At 43.9% G+C, this 20,952-nt stretch overlaps 1 protein-coding gene across 1 annotated transcript in view; it reads right to left on the bottom strand.

The window, feature by feature from the left end:
- Nucleotides 1-20,952, bottom strand: part of LOC137537022 (uncharacterized) — a 135,884-nt gene that overhangs the window by 111,073 nt on the left and 3,859 nt on the right. The window contains exons 2-3 of the mRNA XM_068259178.1: nucleotides 16,888-18,928; nucleotides 15,117-15,472 (exon numbers count right to left, since the gene is read on the bottom strand). Of these exons, the coding sequence (XP_068115279.1) occupies nucleotides 15,117-15,472; nucleotides 16,888-18,928 (2,397 nt within the window). The remainder of the gene's footprint in view (nucleotides 1-15,116; nucleotides 15,473-16,887; nucleotides 18,929-20,952) is intronic.

The raw sequence follows: 20,952 nt of genomic DNA, 5'->3' as shown, positions 1-20,952 counted from the left end.
CTACCCTCCATGGTGCGTTTCAGCTCACCATCTACTTCCTCTTTTTGGGCTGTGAAGGAGGGAGTATTGTGAGCTGGAGGGCAGCGCACGGAGGAGGTGTCAGGAGTGATCTAACCCCTCATGCCGCGACCTGCTGTGCTTCAAGTTTGTGTTCTGTTCCAAGTCATTGAGAACAGCATATAGATGCGGAACGTTCATCCCTAGTGAGATCAAACTGAGAGGCTGCATTGTACACAGAGAGGCTGCATTGTACACAGAGAGGCTGCATTGTACACAGAGATGCTGCATTGTACACAGATAGGCTGCATTATACACAGTGAGGCTGCATTGTACAGTGAGGCTGCATTGTACAGTGAGGCAGCATTGTACACAGAGAGGCTGCATTATACACAGAGAGGCTACACTGAGAGGCTGCACTATACACATAGAGGCTGCATTGTACACAGAGAGGCAGCATTGTACACAGAGAGGCAGCATTGTACACAGAGAGGCAGCATTGTACACAGAGAGGCTACACTGAGAAGCTGCACTATACACAGAAAGGCTGCATTGTACACAGAGAGGCTACACTGAGAGGCTGCATTGTACACAGAGAGGCTGCGTTGTACGCAGAGAGGCTGCACTATACACAGAGATGCTGCATTATACACAGAGAGGCTGCATTATACACAGAGAGGCTGCATTGTACACAGAGATGCTGCATTGTACACAGAGAGGCTGCATTGTACACAGAGAGGCTGCATTATACACAGGTTGCATTGTACACAGAGAAGCTGCATTGTACACAGAGAAGCTGCATTGTACACAGAGAGGCCACACTGTACACAGAGAGGCTGCATTGTACACAGAGAGGCTGCATTGTACACAGAGAGGCTGCATTATACACAGGTTGCATTGTACACAGTGAGGCTGCATTGTACACAGTGAGGCTGCATTGTACACAGAGAAGCTGCATTGTACACAGAGAAGCTGCATTGTACACAGAGAAGCTGCATTGTACACAGAGAGACGCTGCATTGTACACATTGAGAGAGGCTGCATTGTACACAGAGAGGCTGCATTGTACACAGAGAGGCTGCCTTGTACACAGAGAGGCTGCCTTGTACACAGAGAGGCTGCATTGTACACAGAGAGGCTGCATTATACACAGAGGCTGCACTATACACAGAGAGGCTGCATTGTACACAGAGAGGCTGCATTGTACACAGAGAGGCTGCATTGTACACAGAGAGGCGGCACTGTACACAGAGAGGCGGCACTGTACACAGAGAGGCGGCACTGTACACAGAGAGGCGGCACTGTACACAGAGAGGCTGCACTATACACAAAGAGGCTGCACTATACACTTAGGCCTTGTTCACATTGCAGGTGTTTCTGTAAAATTTTAAACATGGGCGATTTTCAAAATTTGACTGAAAGCGCTTGTGCAATGATTCTCTATGAGAGAGTTCATATCAGAGCGGTTCTTTTGCATTCAGCTTTGAAAAGCGGTGCTTGGGCCATTTTTGAGGCGATTTGCCTTAATGGAAAGTATAGGAAAAACGCAAAATGCTCAAAAAATCGTTTTGACAATCAATTGCGTGAGCGTTATTTTATTTTTTCCGGATCAAAAGATGGAAGCGCTATGCAAAAGCGCTTACAAAAATGCCCACAAAAATGAGCGAACGCGCAGAAAATCGCAGAAAAAAACGTGGAAGACAAAAAAGCTCTGTACTCCTGTCATCCAAACAGCGGCGGCAGCACAATCAAAAGGGGCTGTGTTCGACGATCAGGAAGACAGGCGGTATATTACCACGTGAGCCGCTTCTCCCACAGCAGACGCCTGCAGGCATGTGCCTACAGTGCCTAGTGCGAACACCGGCCTTGCTAACACTGCTACTGCCTATAGAGCATGTCTTAGTGCCTGCAGCTCTAGCGCAATATAAATGTTCTGTGTCTGTATGTACATTTAAAGGACAACTGAAGTGAGAAGAATATGGACGCTGCCATATTTATTTCCTTTTAAACTATACCAGTTGCATGACAACCCTGCTGATCTATTTAGCTGCAGTAGTGTTTGAATGACACCAGAAACAGGCATGTGGCTAATCATGCCAGAAACGCCTGATCCCAGCGTTAGCTTGTTCAAGGTCTAAAGCTAACGCTGGGAATACACGGTTCGTTTTTGAGTTATTTCGATGGCACGATAGATCATTTACGACATGTCCGATTTCCCGTTCGATCGTTTCCCCGCTCGATTTCTGATAGAAGTGAATGGAAAAAGATGAGAAAAATTAGCGGAAGATAATAGAATTGAGCGTCAGAAACAAACCGTGTATTCCCAGCCTTAAAGTATTACAGACAGAGGATCAGCAGGATAGCCAAACAACTGGTATTTCTTAACAGGAAATAAATATAGCAGCCTCCATATCCCTCTCGTTACAGTTGTCCTTTAAAGTGGGTTATATGAACTCGCCCACCTCCTGGTCACTGGAGAGCAGAGGGGATGATGTCAGAAGGGTGTGGCAAAAGAGAGGGAGTTTCATATCCTTCAAATCAACCCATCCTGGGCGTGGCTGAACCAAAAAGAGCCAAAGTCATCTCTACTACCCTCCACATATAAGCTATTAAACAATCCAATCCCCCAAACCTCACCTGAAAAGTAATACGTTCTTTATGGGCTCAGGACACAGTCTATTGGTAGATCCTTTATTATTATCTTTATCTCTATACCGGGGTGAAATAATGACACAATAGACACAGGTTCCGTTCATATTTCACTCAGAGATTTATTCGCTGTTTACTTTCTTTTATACTGATAACATGTTCACATTGCCAAGTAAACACCTATAATGTGACATGAAACTTAATACATGAACACCTGCAGATGCATCGGTTTTGTACTAGCTGATAAGAAGAAGTTTGAATTTGATACAGTAGCTACATGCACAAGTTCAGATATGAAACATCTCTCACTGGAAAAATCTCAAGAACATTCTAGTCAGATAAGGATCATCATGTAGGAGTACAACGTCATTGGGCATAATAGTCACTAGTCCAGTATCAATGCAATGTAACATTTCTTTGCTTATTACTTAGGTAAAAAAACATCTGGTAATAAACGCTGGTCTTTTAATGAGCAACATTTCCCGGCAAACTTCCGCAGTTCGCCAGCTCACCTTAGCAGCGAACAGTACTTGCTGCTCATGCCAGCCCTATACTTTTCCATAGGGCCATTCTTTGACCCTTCCCCCTGAAGTTGGGTGGGACCGACCTGATCACCACTCGGGCCACTTTCCCCCTATAAAAGGCACGATCTCGGCTACCATTTTACAGTCTGCCTTAGTTACTGTAGGGAGCGGAGTTGCTGCTTGCTGTGCTGCATATACAGGGACAGCGTAAATAATCTGTATTGTATATATTGTGCTGTGTAGCTGCGTCCTAGGTGCTCTGCTTCTTGCAGTGCACCAACTAGGGACCCCAATAGTCAATTTGAGGCCTCATTCTGAGTAGATAGACCAATCAAAGTGCGGGGACAATGTCCTATAAAGTGATTGGACCCACAGGAGCTCAGGACGAGTGGAGCTCTCGTCATTGCCAATTAGCATGCATAAGTTGGTAGCACTCGCTATGCTACTCTGATAAGGCATGTTAACTCCGATAAGGCATGCTATTTGCTATAGTGAATCAATACTAGGGATGGGACGAATCCACAATTTCTTCGAATCCGAATCCGGATCCGAATCTAAAAAGGTTCTCGAATATCTCGAACCTTTCGAATCCCGAATCTAACGAATCCTGCACATACGAATTGTGCGATCCGTGGTATAGTTGCCCGCAGTATAGGTAGCGAGGTAAAGGTGCCTTCAGTATAGCTAGCTAGGTATGGGTGCCTTCAATATTGGTAGCTTTCAGTATAGGTAGCAAGGTATATGGGCCTTCAGTATAGGTAGAAAGGTATATGGGCCTTCAGTATAGGTAGCAGGGTATATAGGCCTTCAGTATAGGTAGCAGGGTATATGTGCCTTCAGTATAGGTAGCAGGGTATATGTGCCTTCAGTATAGGTAGCAGGGTATATGGGCCTTCAGTATAGGTAGCAGGGTATATGGGCCTTCAGTATAGGTAGCAGGGTATAGGGGCCTTCAGTATAGGTAGCAGGGTATAGGGGCCTTCAGTATAGATAGCAGGGTATATGTGCCTTCAGTATAGGTAGCAGGGTATATAGGCCTTCAGTATAGGTAGCAAGGTATATGTGCCTTCAGTATAGGTAGCAGGGTATATGGGCCTTCAGTATAGGTAGCAGGGTATATGGGCCTTCAGTATAGGTAGCAGGGTATAGGGGCCTTCAGTATAGATAGCAGGGTATATGTGCCTTCAGTATAGATAGCAGGGTATATGTGCCTTCAGGATAGGTAGCAGGGTATATGTGCCTTCAGTATAGGTAGCAGAGTATATGTGCCTTCAGTATAGGTAGCAAGGTATATGGGCCTTCAGTATAGGTAGCAGGGTATATAGGGCTTCAGTATAGGTAGCAGGGTATATGTGCCTTCAGTATAGGTAGCAGGGTATATGTGCCTTCAGTATAGGTAGCAGGGTATATGGGCCTTCAGTATAGGTAGCAGGGTATATGGGCCTTCAGTATAGGTAGCAGGGTATAGGGGCCTTCAGTATAGATAGCAGGGTATATGTGCCTTCAGTATAGGTAGCAGGGTATATGGGCCTTCAGTATAGGTAGCAGGGTATATGGGCCTTCAGTATAGGTAGCAGGGTATAGGGGCCTTCAGTATAGATAGCAGGGTATATGTGCCTTCAGGATAGGTAGCAGGGTATATGTGCCTTCAGTATAGGTAGCAGAGTATATGTGCCTTCAGTATAGGTAGCAGGGTATATGGGCCTTCAGTATAGGTAGCAGGGTATATGTGCCTTCAGTATAGGTAGCTGGGTATATGTGCCTTCAGTATAGGTAGCAGGGTATATGTGCCTTCAGTATAGGTAGCAGGGTATATGTGCCTTCAGTATAAGTAGCAGGGTATATGTGCCTTCAGTATAGGTAGCAGGGTATATGGGCCTTCAGTATAGGTAGCAGGGTATAGGGGCCTTCAGTATAGGTAGCAGGGTATATGGGCCTTCAGTATAGGTAGCAGGGTATATGGGCCTTCAGTATAGGTAACAGGGTATATAGAGGCCTTAAGTATAGGTAGGTATGTAGGTAGGTATAGGGGCCTTTAGGTAGGTAAAGGGACCTTCAGTATAGGTAGCAGGGTATAGGGCCTTAAGTATAGGTAGGTATGTAGGTAGGTATAGTGGCCGGTAGGTAGGTAGGTAGTATAGGGGGCCTTTAGGTAGGTATAGTGCCCGGTAGGTAGGTAGGTACGTATAGGGGGCCTTTAGGTAGGTATAGTGGCAGGTAGGTAGGTAAAGTGGTAGGTAGGTAGGTGTCGTTCCCCCCCGTGCCTCCTCCGCTCACCCCCATGGCCTCCTCCGTCCCCCGTGCCTCCTCGCTCACCCCTGCATAAGTATCAACTCACATGTCCAGTGGAGCGTAGAGCGGCAGACCTCGTCCTTACTTCTCGGTTCCCTCTAGTGGCCGGACTGGCTTTTACTGATGACGTCATTGTAAAAGCCGTCACTAGAGGGAACCAGGAAGTCAGCGAGAGGTCTGCCGCTCTGTCTGCGCTCCACTGGACGGGTGAGTTGATACAAAGTATGCGGGCGGCCGGGCGGAGGAGGTGCGGGGCGGTCGGAGGAGGCGCGGGTCGGAGGAGGACGAGTGCGAGCGGCGGATGCGCGGCGATGCAGCGTCGGGATTCGGCGGATTCGTAAAGTGGAAAATGGCGTCGGGATTCGAATCCACGAATCTCGAATATTTCCCAATATTCGAGGGATTCGTGGATTCGCCGGATTCGTCGTCCCATCTCTAATCAATACCATTGTGTCCTTTAAAGAAATACAGTGTCACAGACTTTTGTGTCACTGAGTGATTATTGCACAGCGTTAGAAAAAGAACACAGCTTTGTCACCTAACCATATTGTGAGTTTTTTCTGAGATAACAGACAGTCAGTGTGTTGGTGAAGTGTCACAGACATTTTTGACATTACTCCTTGGCTGGTCACTCACAAAACCAGACATGACAAGCAAAGGCCAGCCAAATAATGGAGGTTCTAGTTTGTGGTGGTGAGTCATCCCGCGGTAGTGTGATCTTCTGCAGAAGAAAGCCATTACTTTCCAGAATGCAGAAGAGGTGGTTCACCTCTTCTACCTGTTCTGCTGCCAACGTTCCTGCACCTTCCTCTGCTGTGGTGAAGTGTTACACCACCTCCACCATCACAGCCCATCCAACTGAATTTGATTGCTCAGAGGAGCTATTTCCCCAGTCATTAATGAACCAGAGTGACACACAAGTGTTCTTGCCATCAGATGAAGGAGAGGAGCAAGGCAGACACTCAGACAATTCCCCAGGTCACCACAAGGTGTAATGTACCTGCTGCTGCAGCCTACTGTCAGCTTGAAACTGTAAGGGATGAGGGTGATGAGGATGTGGTGATGGATGGCTCATGGGTGCCCACAAGAGGGGAACAGGAGGAGGAGAGTTCAGAGGGAGAGGCCAAGTCTCACAGAGAGAGGAAAAGGGTAGGAGGTAGGGAGAGGTCACAGGGGACAGGAGGCAAACAGCAAGTTGCGACAACATCACCAGGGGTCAGACAGCCACCGCGCCGGTAACTTTTACCGGTACTAGACCAGCTCTACAAGGCTCTTTAGTGTGGGAATATTTCTATGTGTCTGCTGCTGACAAAACTAACACTATCTGCATCCTGTGTCAAGAGAAACGTAGTCATGGGAAGGCCAGCATGCATGTAGTAACTACTCTGAGAAGGCACCTTATTTCCCATCACAAGGCCCTGTGGCATAAAGCCCTTAAGGCAAGAAGCACTCAAAGCAGAAGCCAGCATCCTTGTGATTCACCTTATGCCTCCTCCTCTCTCTCAGCTCAATGTCACCAGGGGTGAGACAGCCACTGCGCTGGTCACTTTTACCGGCACTAGACCAGCTCAACAAGGCTCTTTAGCAGGGATGAGCACCAGAAGAAATCTGAATGAGTTTCATTCGGATTTCATCCTCCTAAATAGTGCACCTGAGCGGGTGTGTGTGAGGGGTTAAACTTATTCAGCAGCCGTCTTGTTTAACCCATCCCACGCTGCATTCCAAGCTGTGTCACGTGACTACAAACACTTCATCCTTCCGGGTTGAAGGAGTAAGTGTTTGTAGTCACGTGACGCGGTTTGGAATGCAGTGTGGGACATGCCGTGGGATGGGTTAAACAAGACGGCTGCTGGGTACCCCCCGCAAACACCCACTCAGGTGCACTAATTAGGAGGATAAAATCCAAATGAAACTCATTTGGATTTCATCCAAATTTAATCCGGAGAGCATCACTGCTCTTTAGTGTGGAAATATTTCTATGTGTCTGCCGCTGACAAAACTAACACTATCTGCATCCTGTGTCAAGAGAAACTTAGTTGTGGGAAGACCAGCACGCATGTAGTAACTACTCTGAGAAGGCACCTTGTGTCCCATCACAAGGCCCTGTGGCATGAAGCCCTTAAGGCAAGAAGCACTCAAAGCACAAGCCAGCATCCTTGTGATCCACCTTATGCCTCCTTCCCTCCCTCGTTCTCAGCTTTCCTCCGCTCCGCCTTCCAGCCTGCCCGCTTCATGGTCACCGCCACAGAGTCAACATTCCATCCCTAAGATGTTCAAGTGGAAAAAATGATGGCGCCAAGTAACCCCCTTGCCCAGCATGGTAAAAATAAACCAAACGAGTGCTCTGAGACTGGCAAAAAGTTGCAATCACACTGTCCTATTCAGGACAGGTCTCACCTGGAATGTAGTGGCTGTCAGTAAGGCTCAGCCTTAGTCAGCTTGTGTCCCTCTTGGATGGAAGTCAGTGGACCAAGCTCTCCAGTCAGTATGATACCTCAGTGAGGAGTCCAGGATGCAGGAAGGGAGGCGCGGCGTAGCTAGAAGCAACAGTTTCTCACCTTAGAGGGAATCCACAGCGGAGGGAAAGGTGTCGGCCTGTCTCAGTGTCGCTAGCAGCTGTCGGCTGTAAGGAGGGCTGAGAAGTCACGTGATTGTTAGGGATGGCATACCATGACTATATCAAAGGATTATGGGGAACAGAAACTGACTAAAAGTCACTTTATTGGGCTAACAGTCAACATGTTTCCTGGAGGAAACATCCTCCTTTTCTTCAGATCAAGATATTATAAAAAATAATGGTGGCATGCAAATTTATACATGATGCATTTCATTTCAAGCCTGCTCAATCAGCGCCAATGTGTGTGTGTGTGTGTGTGTGGGGGGGGGGGGGGGGGCAGCTATGCAAAAGCTTTAATGCATATTCATAGGGCTTTCAGGGAATAAAGACAGCCCCATGAGAGGGAATTACTGATTAAATTAAAATATAATTAAAGGGTAATGAATTTTGAAAGCTGAACTTGTTAGAATAGGGCAGTTAATGCTGTCATGTCTGAAGAAGGACTCCCATATCAAATCCATAAATCCATTAAGAACACAGACTGTAGTGGGTGGCAACTTTATTAGACTTTTGGTACAAACTGAAGGACATGCTACCAGACTCAACAAGGGTGGCCAAAATACAGCACACCAAGTTGAGACAGATGCTGTATATCGCTTTTCAGGTAGGTAGTAGCACAAGAAAAACATTTTCAGCCAAAGCGGTGCCAGTAACACCCCCCGCCTGCAAGAACAGTGCAATTTCATGCTAAAGGTGAGGTAGCGATCATGTCCGATATGAGGTCCTTCTCCTGCACAAAGCCTCAACAGGGTACTTCTGGATCCATCCTCAGAGAACGCCTCCACCAGCAGGTATCCGACTACTTTGGGTTAACGATCATTGCAGACAATCTGAGGAGCAAGGAACCTCTGGACGTTTGGGTGTGTAGGCTTGACCTGTGGCCAGAGCTGTCACAATTTGCCATGGAGCTGTTGGCTTGCACCGCCTAAAGTGTCCTATCAGAAACGACATTCAGTGCAGCTGGAGGGATCATGACAGACAAGCAAAGTCGCCTAGCACACAACAGTGTTGATTACTTGACATTAATAAAAATGAACGTGTCGTGGATACCAGAGGGTTACAGCACACATGTGTAATATGACCCTAATTAAATTTCTATGCATTACTACCCTGGTGCATCGCCAGTTACTCCAGGTTCCATGTTCGCCCTGGACACAGGCACCATCTGCTACCACCCAGCATGTCATTTAGTTCTTCCATTGGCTTTATCCCCCCCCCAAAAAAAAAAATAAAAAAATATATATATATATATACAGTGTATATATATATATATATATATATATATATATATATATATATATATATATATATATATATATATATATATATATATATATATATATATATATATATATATATATATATATATATATATATATATTTTATTACCCTGGCGTATGACACTTCTGGCCTATCTCATACATAGCCTGAAATTCAAATTTTTAATTGCCAGGTAACTGCTCAATTTTTCAGGGCTCACCTAGTGTGGCTGCTTATTCACATGTTTATGCTGGTAACTGCTCAATTTTTCAGGCCTTACCTAGTGTGGCTGCTTATTCAAAGGTTTATGCAGGTAACTGCTCAATTTTTCAGGCCTTACCTAGTGTGGCTGCTTATTCACATGTTTATGCAGGTAACAGCTCAATTTTTCTGGCCTTACCTAATGTGGCTGCTACAGTATTTTACATGTTTCAGTAGGTAACTGCTCAATTTTTCAGGAATCACCTAGCGTAGCTGCTATTTCTAATTTGAAAAGTGTCATGGACATAACGGAATACAAGGAAGAAATTCCTGTAATCTCCCATGATGCAGCAGGACACCATCTGTGTAAGCAGGAAGCAACAAGACGAGTAGAGATAACAGATGCCCGACTCACAAGACATGATGACCTCTCAGGTGTAAAGCCACCCTGGCATACAGGCAACCTAAAAGTAGACAGCACCAATCTTGGTACATTGCCAGCCCACAGGAAACTGGAGATTGCAGAGTCCACCGTTCTTAACAACACCTGCGGAACCCAACAAGGTGACATCTGCAAAATATATAGGCATCAATTCACCAAGCATTACCGCATTCGGTAATGCTGAAAACAACTGATTTTACCAATCACTTCATCGTGGCTGTTACCGCATGGAAAGAGAGATTCAAAATGAGCAGAGGCAGTATAACAAAACATGTCCATCTAAAGGGATGCCAGAATGCCTCGTACTATTGTACTGCTGTCTCAACTCACACTCTTCCGCTGTTACGATAACTGGGCTTCGGGAACCTCTACTGCACCTGCGAAAATGCTTATGGATTAGCACACAAAAGTCTAAAATACTGAATGTGGTATTTTCCCAACTTGTTTTTTTGTTTATTGAACAGCCTTGATGAATTGACGCCATAGTAATTTGTTACAAGTATCATTTTTATAGAACAAACGCTACTGTACAGACAAGAACTGAATTGATGATACTCCTTTAGAAAATGAAAATAACAATTCCACTCTGTACGTATGAAAAGAATGTTCTGTATTCACATTAGTATATACAGAGTATATGCAAATAATAAGTAGACACTGATATGATCGTAATACTGTACTTCTAGCATTCAAATCTAGTAACATGTCATGTTATCAAGTAAAATATGATATAAAATGAATTATCCAAGTGTAAGCCAGCCAGCCAGCCTTCATCCAATCTTACCAAGCATAATATTCAGAGCCACTCAGTTATACACAAAATAAAGTCATCACAGATGCATCTGCTACTTTATTCATCTGAATTTTTATAATATTCTTGGACCTTGTGGTAGCCTTCTGCTTCAAACCTTTGGAAATGTTTTTTTCTCATATATTATCCCAATACACACATTTTTAAGAAACATCATCAAATTCCCCAGCTAACTTGAAGTGAAAATAAACTCAACAGATAATGAATAGTATATGTAGTACCAATGGTATACAGAACTTTCCTGGAGTCTCACATTCTTATTTTCACTTTATGGGGTTAAATGTTAACTCTGAATTGTGCACTCTCTTTTTATTAGGATTGTTTGTTCAGCTAGATAAATGTGTTTTGGCTTTTTATTTACTCTTCAGGAGAGCCGTGGCGACATGGGACAGCAGATCCTGCCTCATTTGCAGAGATGAAGCGCCTGGGTTATTAACCCCTGCAATGGAGGTGGAACAGAATAAATAGAATTACAGACATGGAGGAGATAATTTTGGCAGCCCAGGATAAGATGGAAGTTCACATCAAGATATGTGCTCTTTGGTAAAAAAAAAAATACAAGACACCAAGAAATATAATGATGTGATGTGGGGGAGTAATTGAAGGAAAATTTTAGAGTATTGTACCTGATCCAATTTGTTCTCTGTCCCTTTCTTCTCTCTTTTTTTTTCCTTTTTTCCCCCACTGTTTTCTTGTAGCTTTCTCCTCTTTCTCTGTCCTTTCTCTGAAGCTGAGAACCTTTCAAGGTTGGAGCTATGATTAAGGACTGACAGTCCGAAACATGTCAGCTATGTAATGCTTGCCGTGGTTGTTTTTGGATACGTCCATAAATAAAAGATCAACGTTCTACTGATAATTGCGGACCTTTCTTCTTCTCCTTCTGACTTTGGACTTGCTGCCCAGGGTGAGCACTGCAGTGGAGGTTGGTGGAGTGGAGCGGTGTTCACCCTGTGATGCATGTTGGAGCATATCATGTACAAGATTAAAATATTCTAATCTACTCCTCACAGCTTTTACCCCTGTATACTCTATTCAACAGGCAAGGAATTGGCGTCTTAACGATTCAATCCTTATCAATCCATCTAATATAGCCACCTTAAATGAAGAAATGTCCTCCTATTTTGCCTTCAATGCCCTTCCGGATACTCCCCCAGCTTTAATTTGGTGTGCACATAAACTGGTCATTTGAGGCAAGCTAATTCAATTAGCATAACAGGCTAAAAGAGCTAATACTGAAATGTTGTCTAACCTGGAATATAATTTGAACAGACTGGTAGCAGAGCATCAGAGACATTCTTCTCTATACATTTACAAGCTTATTAAGGATGTGAAATAACAAATACCGGTAAATGTTCTTCTTTCTAGGTCTTTCAAATGGACTCAGTCCAAATTTCATAAATTCATGAATAAGCCAAATAGATGGCTTGCTCAGAGACTTCGACAGCAGCAACTGATCAACCATGTTCAGAAGATTAAACTCCCTGATGGGTCAGTTACCAGCAAACCTGCCAAGATTTATCAAGCATTTCATTCTTTTTACCAAAATCTTTATACTGAGCCTAACCCCGGAGGTGCCGGGGGTCTGGAGGAGTTTTTAAGTTCAGTTAAAACACCAGTCCTTACTGCAGAATCTGCTAAAGCTCTGAATGTTCCTGTCTCTGATGAAGAAATCCTGTCTACAATCAAAACATTAAAAAATAAGGCTCCTGGGCCTGATAGTCCTGTATTATAAAACATTTAGATACTTGCATCTCCCCCACCTTAAATCTTTATAGAACTCTATTTTAAAAGGCAAGGAGGTTCGCCCAGAGTTCTTATCTTCTTTCTCCCCAAGAATTACCGCCCCATATCCCTTTTAAATTATGATTATAAAATGTTAACTTCTATTTTGGCACAAAGACTTAATAAGGTTTTGGGAGCCCTGGTGCATTGGGACCAGGTGGGCTTTGTCCCTTCTAGACAAGCCTCGGATAATGTTCAGCGATTAGCTAATATAATACATCATGCTAATTTACATAATCACCCTCTAACTATATTGGCTCTTGATATCGAGAAGGCTTTTGATAGTCTTGCCTGGTCCTACATGCACAGGGCTCTAGCTAAATTTGGTATAATGGGTTACTTTGCTCAAGCCATTAAAATTCTATATTCTCGTCCTACCACTACCCTTAAATTGCCCATATATAATCCTACTCCAGTAAATATATCTAGAGGAACACGTCTAGGGTGCCCTCTCTCCTCGGCCCTTTTCGCCTTGGCGATGGAGTCACTAGCAATTAAAATAAGATTCAGTTTGGACCTTTGGGGCTACTCCATTCATGGCAGCTCTTATAAGGCCTGTTTTTTTTGCTGATGACTTGGCTTTAACCCTTACAAATCCAGTAGTTTCAATACCTAACCTACTGCGCCTCCTAGGCACTTTTGGCTCTATATTGGGTTTGACCTTGAATGTCTCCAAGTCAGAGGTTCTTTTCTGTCATACACCGCTCCATACTCAGAGGGCTGTCGTGGCCTCCACCGGGTTTCAACATAAGACCCACTATATTAAATATTTGGGAATAAAAATTACAAATTCTTTTTCTAAGATTTTTGATCCAAATTATACTCCACTAATTTCCCAGCTCCTTCACTTACTTCGAACTTGGACTTACTTTCCCATTTCATAGAGTGGGAGAATCCATGCTATTCGAATGACCTAACTCCCGAAGATTTTGTATTACTTCCCAGTTCTCCCGGTGTCGGTCAAGACAGCCAAGCTGAAGCCCCTTCAATTAGCTATATATGATTTCATCTGGAGATCTAAAAGACCTATCATTTCTAAGAAATGTCTCCATTTTCCCCGTTCTAGGGGTGGCCTCTCGGTCCCTCTCCTTATAAATTACTATAGGGCTGCCCAACTAGCTCATATACCACCTATGTTCACTTAGCATCAGGTACCTGTCTGGGTTCGAATAGAAAGATACCTTTTATACCCATATAATCTTACCTCAGTTATTTGGTCTTCTCTGGCAAAGCCCCAATCTATAGCCCATGGCTCGCCTTGCACTAGACTTACTCTATCAATATGGAAAGCATTTCTCTTTAAAATTTTTCTTCAGGGGAATCCTTCACTATATACTGATCTTCGTGGGTCACCTGATTTTACACCAGGCCTGGACCCCTCCTTTAAAGGGATACTGTAGGGGGGTGGGGGAAAATGAGTTGAACTTACCCGGGGCTTCTAATGGTCCCCCGCAGCCATCCTGTGCCCACGCAGCCACTCACCGATGCTCCGGCCCCGCCTCCGCTTCATATCTGGAATTTCAGACTTTAAAGTCTGAAAACCACTGCGCCTGCGTTGCCGTGTCATCGCTCCCACTGACATCACCAGGAGTGTACTGCGCAGGCCCAGTATGGTCTGTGTCTGCGCAGTATGCTCCTTGTGACATTAGCTGGAGCAAGGACACGGCAACACAGGTGCAGTGGTTTTCAGACTTTAAAGTCTGAAATTCCAGAAGTGACCCGGAGGCGGGGCCGGAGCATCAGTGAGTGGCTGCGTGGGCACAGGATCTCTGCGGGGGACCATTAGAAGCCCCGTGTAAGTTCAACTCATTTTCCCCCGACCCCCTACAGTATCCCTTTAACTGGCTATATGATTCCCAACAACACTACTGTTTAAAACATTTCACTACTGGTGATAAACTCCTCCAAATTTATCATTATATTAAAACCTTGGTCCCCTGGGTAAATTGGATAGGTCTGTCACTTAATTCGAGGATTGGTGTATGTCTAGACCTTTGGAGGGTGGCATTATCTCCTATTTATATGCTGAGCTCTCTATAGTGGGTAATAATCCTATCCTACCTACATTATCTGCCTGGAGTACGGATTTGTCGCCCTCATATACCCCACAGACATGGTCCTCTTGGTCTCTATTTAGGGGAAGTTTATTCTACTCTACAATCGAAACTAACACTAAGCTTCTCCACCGTGCATACTTGACACCTTCTAGACTCCATACAATTTCCCCTAATAGCAAGTCCTGTTTTAGAGGATGTCCTGATGATGGTACCCTCTATCATATCTGGTGGACATGCCCTAAAGCCTTTTTTTTTCTGGAATAAAATCTCCAGTATCATTACAAAAGTAATCAAACGCCCCTTCACTAAACATCCAGCCATACTTCTAGTGGGTTATAAGAAATCTTCTACAAAATTTCCTGCTCACCGCTTGTTTCAATTTATAGCCATGACTGCTAAATCATACCTTGCATCACAATGGCGGCAACCCAGACTGGTACTTGAAAGGGAACCAGAGCTGAAAAAATAAATATTTTATACATACCTGGGGCTTCCTCCAGCCCCATACGCGCTGATAGATCCCCCGCCACTGTCCTCCTCTGCCCGCAGCTACGAGAACCGACTCCCCGCTGTTCCGTCAGTCGGAGCCAGTCTAAGCGTAGCAAAAGTGCACTCTTTGCGTATCTCTGCAGCAGTGTATGGAGAGACCTAGAGGGCGCACTTCTTCTGCGTAGGCCGGCTCCTATGACGTCAGCGACAGGAGCCGGTTCTCGTTGATGTGGGCAGCGGTGGATAGCGGCGTGGAAACTATCAGCGCGTATGGGGCTGGAGGAAACACCAGGTATGTATAACTTCTTTTTCATTTTTTCAGCTAGGATACATCTCTGGTACCCTTTAAACCTGTAATACAGAGAATCCATAGACTTATGGTCTACGAGAGAATGCTAGCAATGACTTGTGATAGAATGGACCAGTTCCAGAAGACCTGGGATCCATGCCTGGAATATGCTGATGCTTAAGGACTCCGCTACTTGATTTACTTTCGTAATACATATCTAAGTGCAATTTCTTTGCAGGACAAATAAGTCATAGGTCTAATAACCCCTTTCTAAGTCATTACAACTTTGAAAATAACCACACTAACGTTTTTTATTCTTTTTGTTATTTCTATGCTTTGTTTTATTGTTCTTTTCTGTTGTTTATCATTTTTCTTCTTGATGGAAATTATGGAGATAGTTTGTATTTTTCTGATACGTTTGTATTCTACAAATACCTTTTCAATCGTGAAAATATATTTTGTAGACTGCAATTAATGCCTTTTTGCATAAGATTTTTCAATAAAAACTTTTTGAAAACTAAGATGAATATATTCTGATTTTAAGGATTTGGGCCTATTGTTTAGAGATTTCATTACGGACCTCTCTGCTAGTTCAGTCTGAGCTGTATTGCAGCTAGTAAAACCCCAACATGTTCATATATATGTCACTGTGATATTCCATGCAAACTGTATTGTGTTCATTTTAGCTATTACTGTCCGCTTTGGTAGAATTACATCTTTGCTTTGATTTTTGTATGGCACATTTGGCGATTGCAATATTTTTTTTATATAATTGCTGGAATCAATAAAGCTAAAATGTGTAAAACAACCATGCAATGGAAAAAAAATAAAATAAAAAGTGAACCAAGTTCTAACTAGGCTTAGTAGATGTCACCTCAGTTCAGGGACTTTAAAGAGACCCTGGGAGATGGCAGAAAAAAGAAAACTGGCCTTTCCTGGAGCTTCCTCCAGCCCACCGTAGCCCGCGACGTCCCCGGCATCCTCCTAGCCCCTTCCTTCAGTCTTTAGAGAACCGCATGGGACTGCAGAATGGGCCAGGAGGATGCCAGGGGTCACGTGGGCTACGGTGGGCTGGAGGAAGCCCCAGAAAATGCCAGTTTTCTTTTTTTTTCCCACTGTTCAGTCTAAGCCAGTCTAAAGGGACCCTCCCTTTAAGGCTTCAATACATCAATTCACTAAGAAGCATGAAAGAGTCCTCGGGATTCTGGGTAAAGATGCTTCCATCCATGTGCACTTTATAAAGGAAACATTGTAAAACAACACTGACGGTCATCACATTTCCCACACTCAGTGCATTAATAGAGCTTCTCACCGGTAATGATAGAGGGATAAGCGAAACTGAGCAAGCCTGTTATTGGCTGCTGCTCTCCATCCTCCCTACTTCCAGCTCTGTCAGGTATATGGAGCACAGTGTGCAGCAGCCACTAAGAGGCAAGGCCAGGTTCACTTAAGGAAAAGCTGTCTCACTGATCCTTACTTCTCACCAGTGTGAGCTCTCTCATGTTTGACAAGAGTTGATTTATGTGCAAAACATTTCCCACACTCAGCACATGAATACGGCTTCTCACCCGTGTGAGTTCTCTCATGTCTGACAAGAGCTGATTTCTGTACAAAACATTTTCCACATTCAGCACATGAATATGGCTTCTCACCAGTGTGAGCCCTCTCATGTCTGACAAGAGCTGATTTCTGTACAAAACATTTTCCACACTCAGCACAGGAATATGGCTTCTCACCAGTGTGAGCTCTCTCATGACTGAGCTGATCTGATTTCTGTATAAAACATTTCCCACACTCAGCACATGAATATGGTTTCTCACCAGTGTGAGTTTTCTCATGTAAGACAAGGCTTCCTTTGGCTCCAAAATATTTCCCACACTTAGCACAGGAATATGGTTTCTCGCCAGTGTGAGTCCTCTCATGACTGACAAGGCCTCCTTTAGCTCCAAAACATTTCCCACACTCAGCACATGAATATGGCTTCTCACCAGTGTGAGCTCTTTCATGTCTGACAAGAGCTGATTTCTGTACAAAACATTTTCCACACTCAGCACACGAATATGGCTTCTCACCAGTGTGAGATCTCTCATGTTTGAGCTGATCTGATTTCTGTATAAAACATTTCCCACACTCAGCACATGAATACGGTTTCTCACCAGTGTGAGTTCTCTCATGTAAGACAAGGCTTCTTCTGGCTCTAAAATATTTCCCACACTTAGCACAGGAATAGGGTTTCTCGCCAGTGTGAGTCCTCTCATGACTGACAAGGCTTCCTTTAGCTCCAAAACATTTCCCACACTCAGCACATGAATATGGTTTATCACCAGTGTGAGTTCTCTCATGTCTGACAAGGTCTGCTTTAAGTACAAAACATTTCCCACACTCAGCACATGAATAGGGTTTTTCGCCAGTGTGAGTCCTCTCATGATAGACAAGGCTTTCTTTAACTCTAAAACATTTTCCACACTTAGCACAGGAATAGGGTTTCTCGCCAGTGTGAGTCCTCTCATGACTGACAAGGCTTCCTTTAGCTCCAAAACATTTCCCACACTCAGCACATGAATATGGTTTATCACCAGTGTGAGTTCTCTCATGTCTGACAAGGTCTGCTTTAAGTACAAAACATTTCCCACACTCAGCACATGAATAGGGTTTTTCGCCAGTGTGAGTCCTCTCATGATAGACAAGGCTTTCTTTAACTCTAAAACATTTTCCACACTTAGCACAGGAATAGGGTTTCTCGCCAGTGTGAGTTCTCTCATGACTGACAAGGTTTCCTTTAGCTCCAAAACATTTCCCACACTCAGTGCATGAATACAGTTTCTCACCGGTGTGAGTTCTCTCATGTGAGATAAGGTGTGATTTATACCCAAAACATTTCCCACACTCAGCACATGAATAGGGCTTCTCACCAGTGTGAGATCTTTCATGTATGACAAGGTTTGATATCTGAACATAACATTTTTCACACCCAGCACAAGAATAGGGCTTCTCACTACTGTGAGACCTCTCATGTCTGACAAGATGTGATTTCTGAACAGAACATTTCCCATACTCAGCACATCGATATTGATTCTTACCAGAGTGAGATCTCTCATGTATGACAAGGTCTAATTTGTATTCAAACCATTTTCCACACTCACTACATGAATAGGGCTTCTCACCGGTGTGAGATCTCTCATGATAGACAAGGTTTCCTTTATCTCCAAAACGTTTCCCACATTCAGCACATGAATAGGGCTTCTTATCAATGTGAGATCTCTCATGTGTGACAAGATGTGACTTCTGAATGAAACATTTCCCACATGTGGAACAGGAATGAGACCCTCCAGCAGGGGGAGAGCTCTGCTGGGTATGAGGTGCCTCGGGATTAGACAGGTGAGGAGAGTCTGGGGGAATATTTGGGGTAACCAGGGTAACTGCAGGAGACTCTTGTCCAATGACATCATCATCCATTGTACAGTCTGTGGATACAGAGAGGCGAGTCTCTGAGAGGTTCCTGATGCCGGGACTCCGCCCTGCAAATAGAGAAACATCATCACTTCCTGTTAGAGAATTCTGAGGGGAGGAATAATTATCATTAGGGATAGTCAGTGGGATGCTAAAAATTCCAAGTTGATGCAAAGTTTATGCAGATTGGAAATGGAGCAAATGCAGCAGCTGCATCTGATAAGAAACATACAATTTGCATTTGGGGTTGGTGCAGCTCTGGAATGGCTTCTAGAGCAGGGGTGTCAAACTCAAATATAAAAGTGCCGACATTGAACACTAGGACCTACCCGCGGGCCAACCTCAATGTCTACTGGCCACCTTATGTATATCCCTGGTGTCCAATTACTCCCCTCCAACTCCTATACAGTTCCCTGGTGTCTAGTGATCCTTCTCACTCCCCTATACAGTTATCTGGTGTCTATATGTATATGGACAGGCAGTACTGCCTGTACATATACTGTATACATCCCCACCTCTTGTTTCCACCCCATTCCTTTAGATTGTAAGCTCGCAAGGGCAGGGCTCTCACCCTTTTGTGTCATGGAATGTTATTAATTTAATTGCTTGCACACTGTTAGACATTTATACATTTTAGTCATCATGTTAAATCAAATTGTAATCAGCAGTGCTGTATCTTGTATCAGTGTTCATATTTGATGTATATCATTGTCTGTATCATTATGTATCCCTTGTTTGTTTTCTTACATTGTACAGCGCCACGGAATATGTTGGCGCTTTATAAATAATAATAATAATAATAGTGGCCCTCCCCCCCATACACAGATCCTTGGTGTCTAGTGGCCCCCACCCTCCCCTATACAGTTCCTTAGTGTTTAGTGCTTTCCCCCTACCTTCCCATATGACTTCCCTGGTGTTCTAGGGTTTCACTTCCAATATAGCTTCCCTGGTGATCTAAAGTGGGCCAAACATAATGCAAAGTGGGAGAACCCCTTGAGGGCTAAATTTAATGGCTCTGAGGGCCAGATTTGGCCCACGGGCCAGAGTTTGACATGTATGCTCTAGAGGATCCAGATACTTCCATCTACTTAAAGAGGAGCTGTCAGCCATAATATCTCAGAAAAAACAAAACAGAACACATATATGAGTAGATAAATACTTGCTCTACTTACATAACATATGTATTGCACTGTCCACGTTTTGATTTTAGTGATTTTTCTACAGTTAAAAAAGAGAAAATCCTTCTTAGCATTTCCCATATTAACTGTGGCTATTTTGAAGTTAATTCTGATGTAATTTCCTCCCTTTCTTTCCTCTGCCTGATTTGTCCGCTCTTTTCTATAGAAAGTGCATTGTCTCAGCATGAGAAATATTGGCCAGTCAGAGAGGAACAGAGGTGTGGGGGGCGAAAACAGGAGGGAAAGTGGCTTCAGCTATTCAGGCTGCACTAGTGAAGTCTGAGAACTAGAGAAGCAAAAAAGGACAACCCAGCATGCCCTGCAACTTCCTATTTGTGTACCAAATTTTGTGTGTACCAAATAAGAGTCATGAAAACCAGGGCTGTGGAGTCGGTACAAAAATGCACAGACTCCTCAGTTTAGGATTCCACCAACTCCGACTCCTCTAATTTGCATATTACAATCTTGTTGATTGAATGTATGTAACATGAAATTTGTCTCTTAACTACCAACGCTTAGGAATTTTAAAAGACAACTGAAGTGAAAAGGATATGTAAACTGTCATATTTATCCCCTTTAGTCATAGACTAAAACTATTTCTTGGTAAGAGTACTTGTAAAAGGTACAGACCGGAACAAAGAACATCTATCAGGCCCTAGGCAATGTAACTGTGGGTACATGTAAAAGTGATGTGCAGGTACTCTGCAGGGGAATGAGGAGATTCTTCCTCTATTACACATTCTTCATGCACAATCTGAACCAGGTTTATGGGTGATAGACAACAACTCTGTGTTCAATGTGCACAGCATTCTCAGTGGATTCCCTGCAGCTCTGTGGGGAGTGCATATGTAGAGTATAGTACTACTGTGTAACAAAGTAAACCTGAGACAGATGAAATTAAAGTTTTATACAGG

The sequence above is a fragment of the Hyperolius riggenbachi genome, chromosome 10 (genome assembly GCF_040937935.1).
Source record: "Hyperolius riggenbachi isolate aHypRig1 chromosome 10, aHypRig1.pri, whole genome shotgun sequence".
Classification (NCBI taxonomy): domain Eukaryota; kingdom Metazoa; phylum Chordata; class Amphibia; order Anura; family Hyperoliidae; genus Hyperolius; species Hyperolius riggenbachi.
The sequence above is the reverse complement of the archived record's forward strand: the minus strand, read 5'-3'. Positions and strand labels throughout refer to the sequence as shown.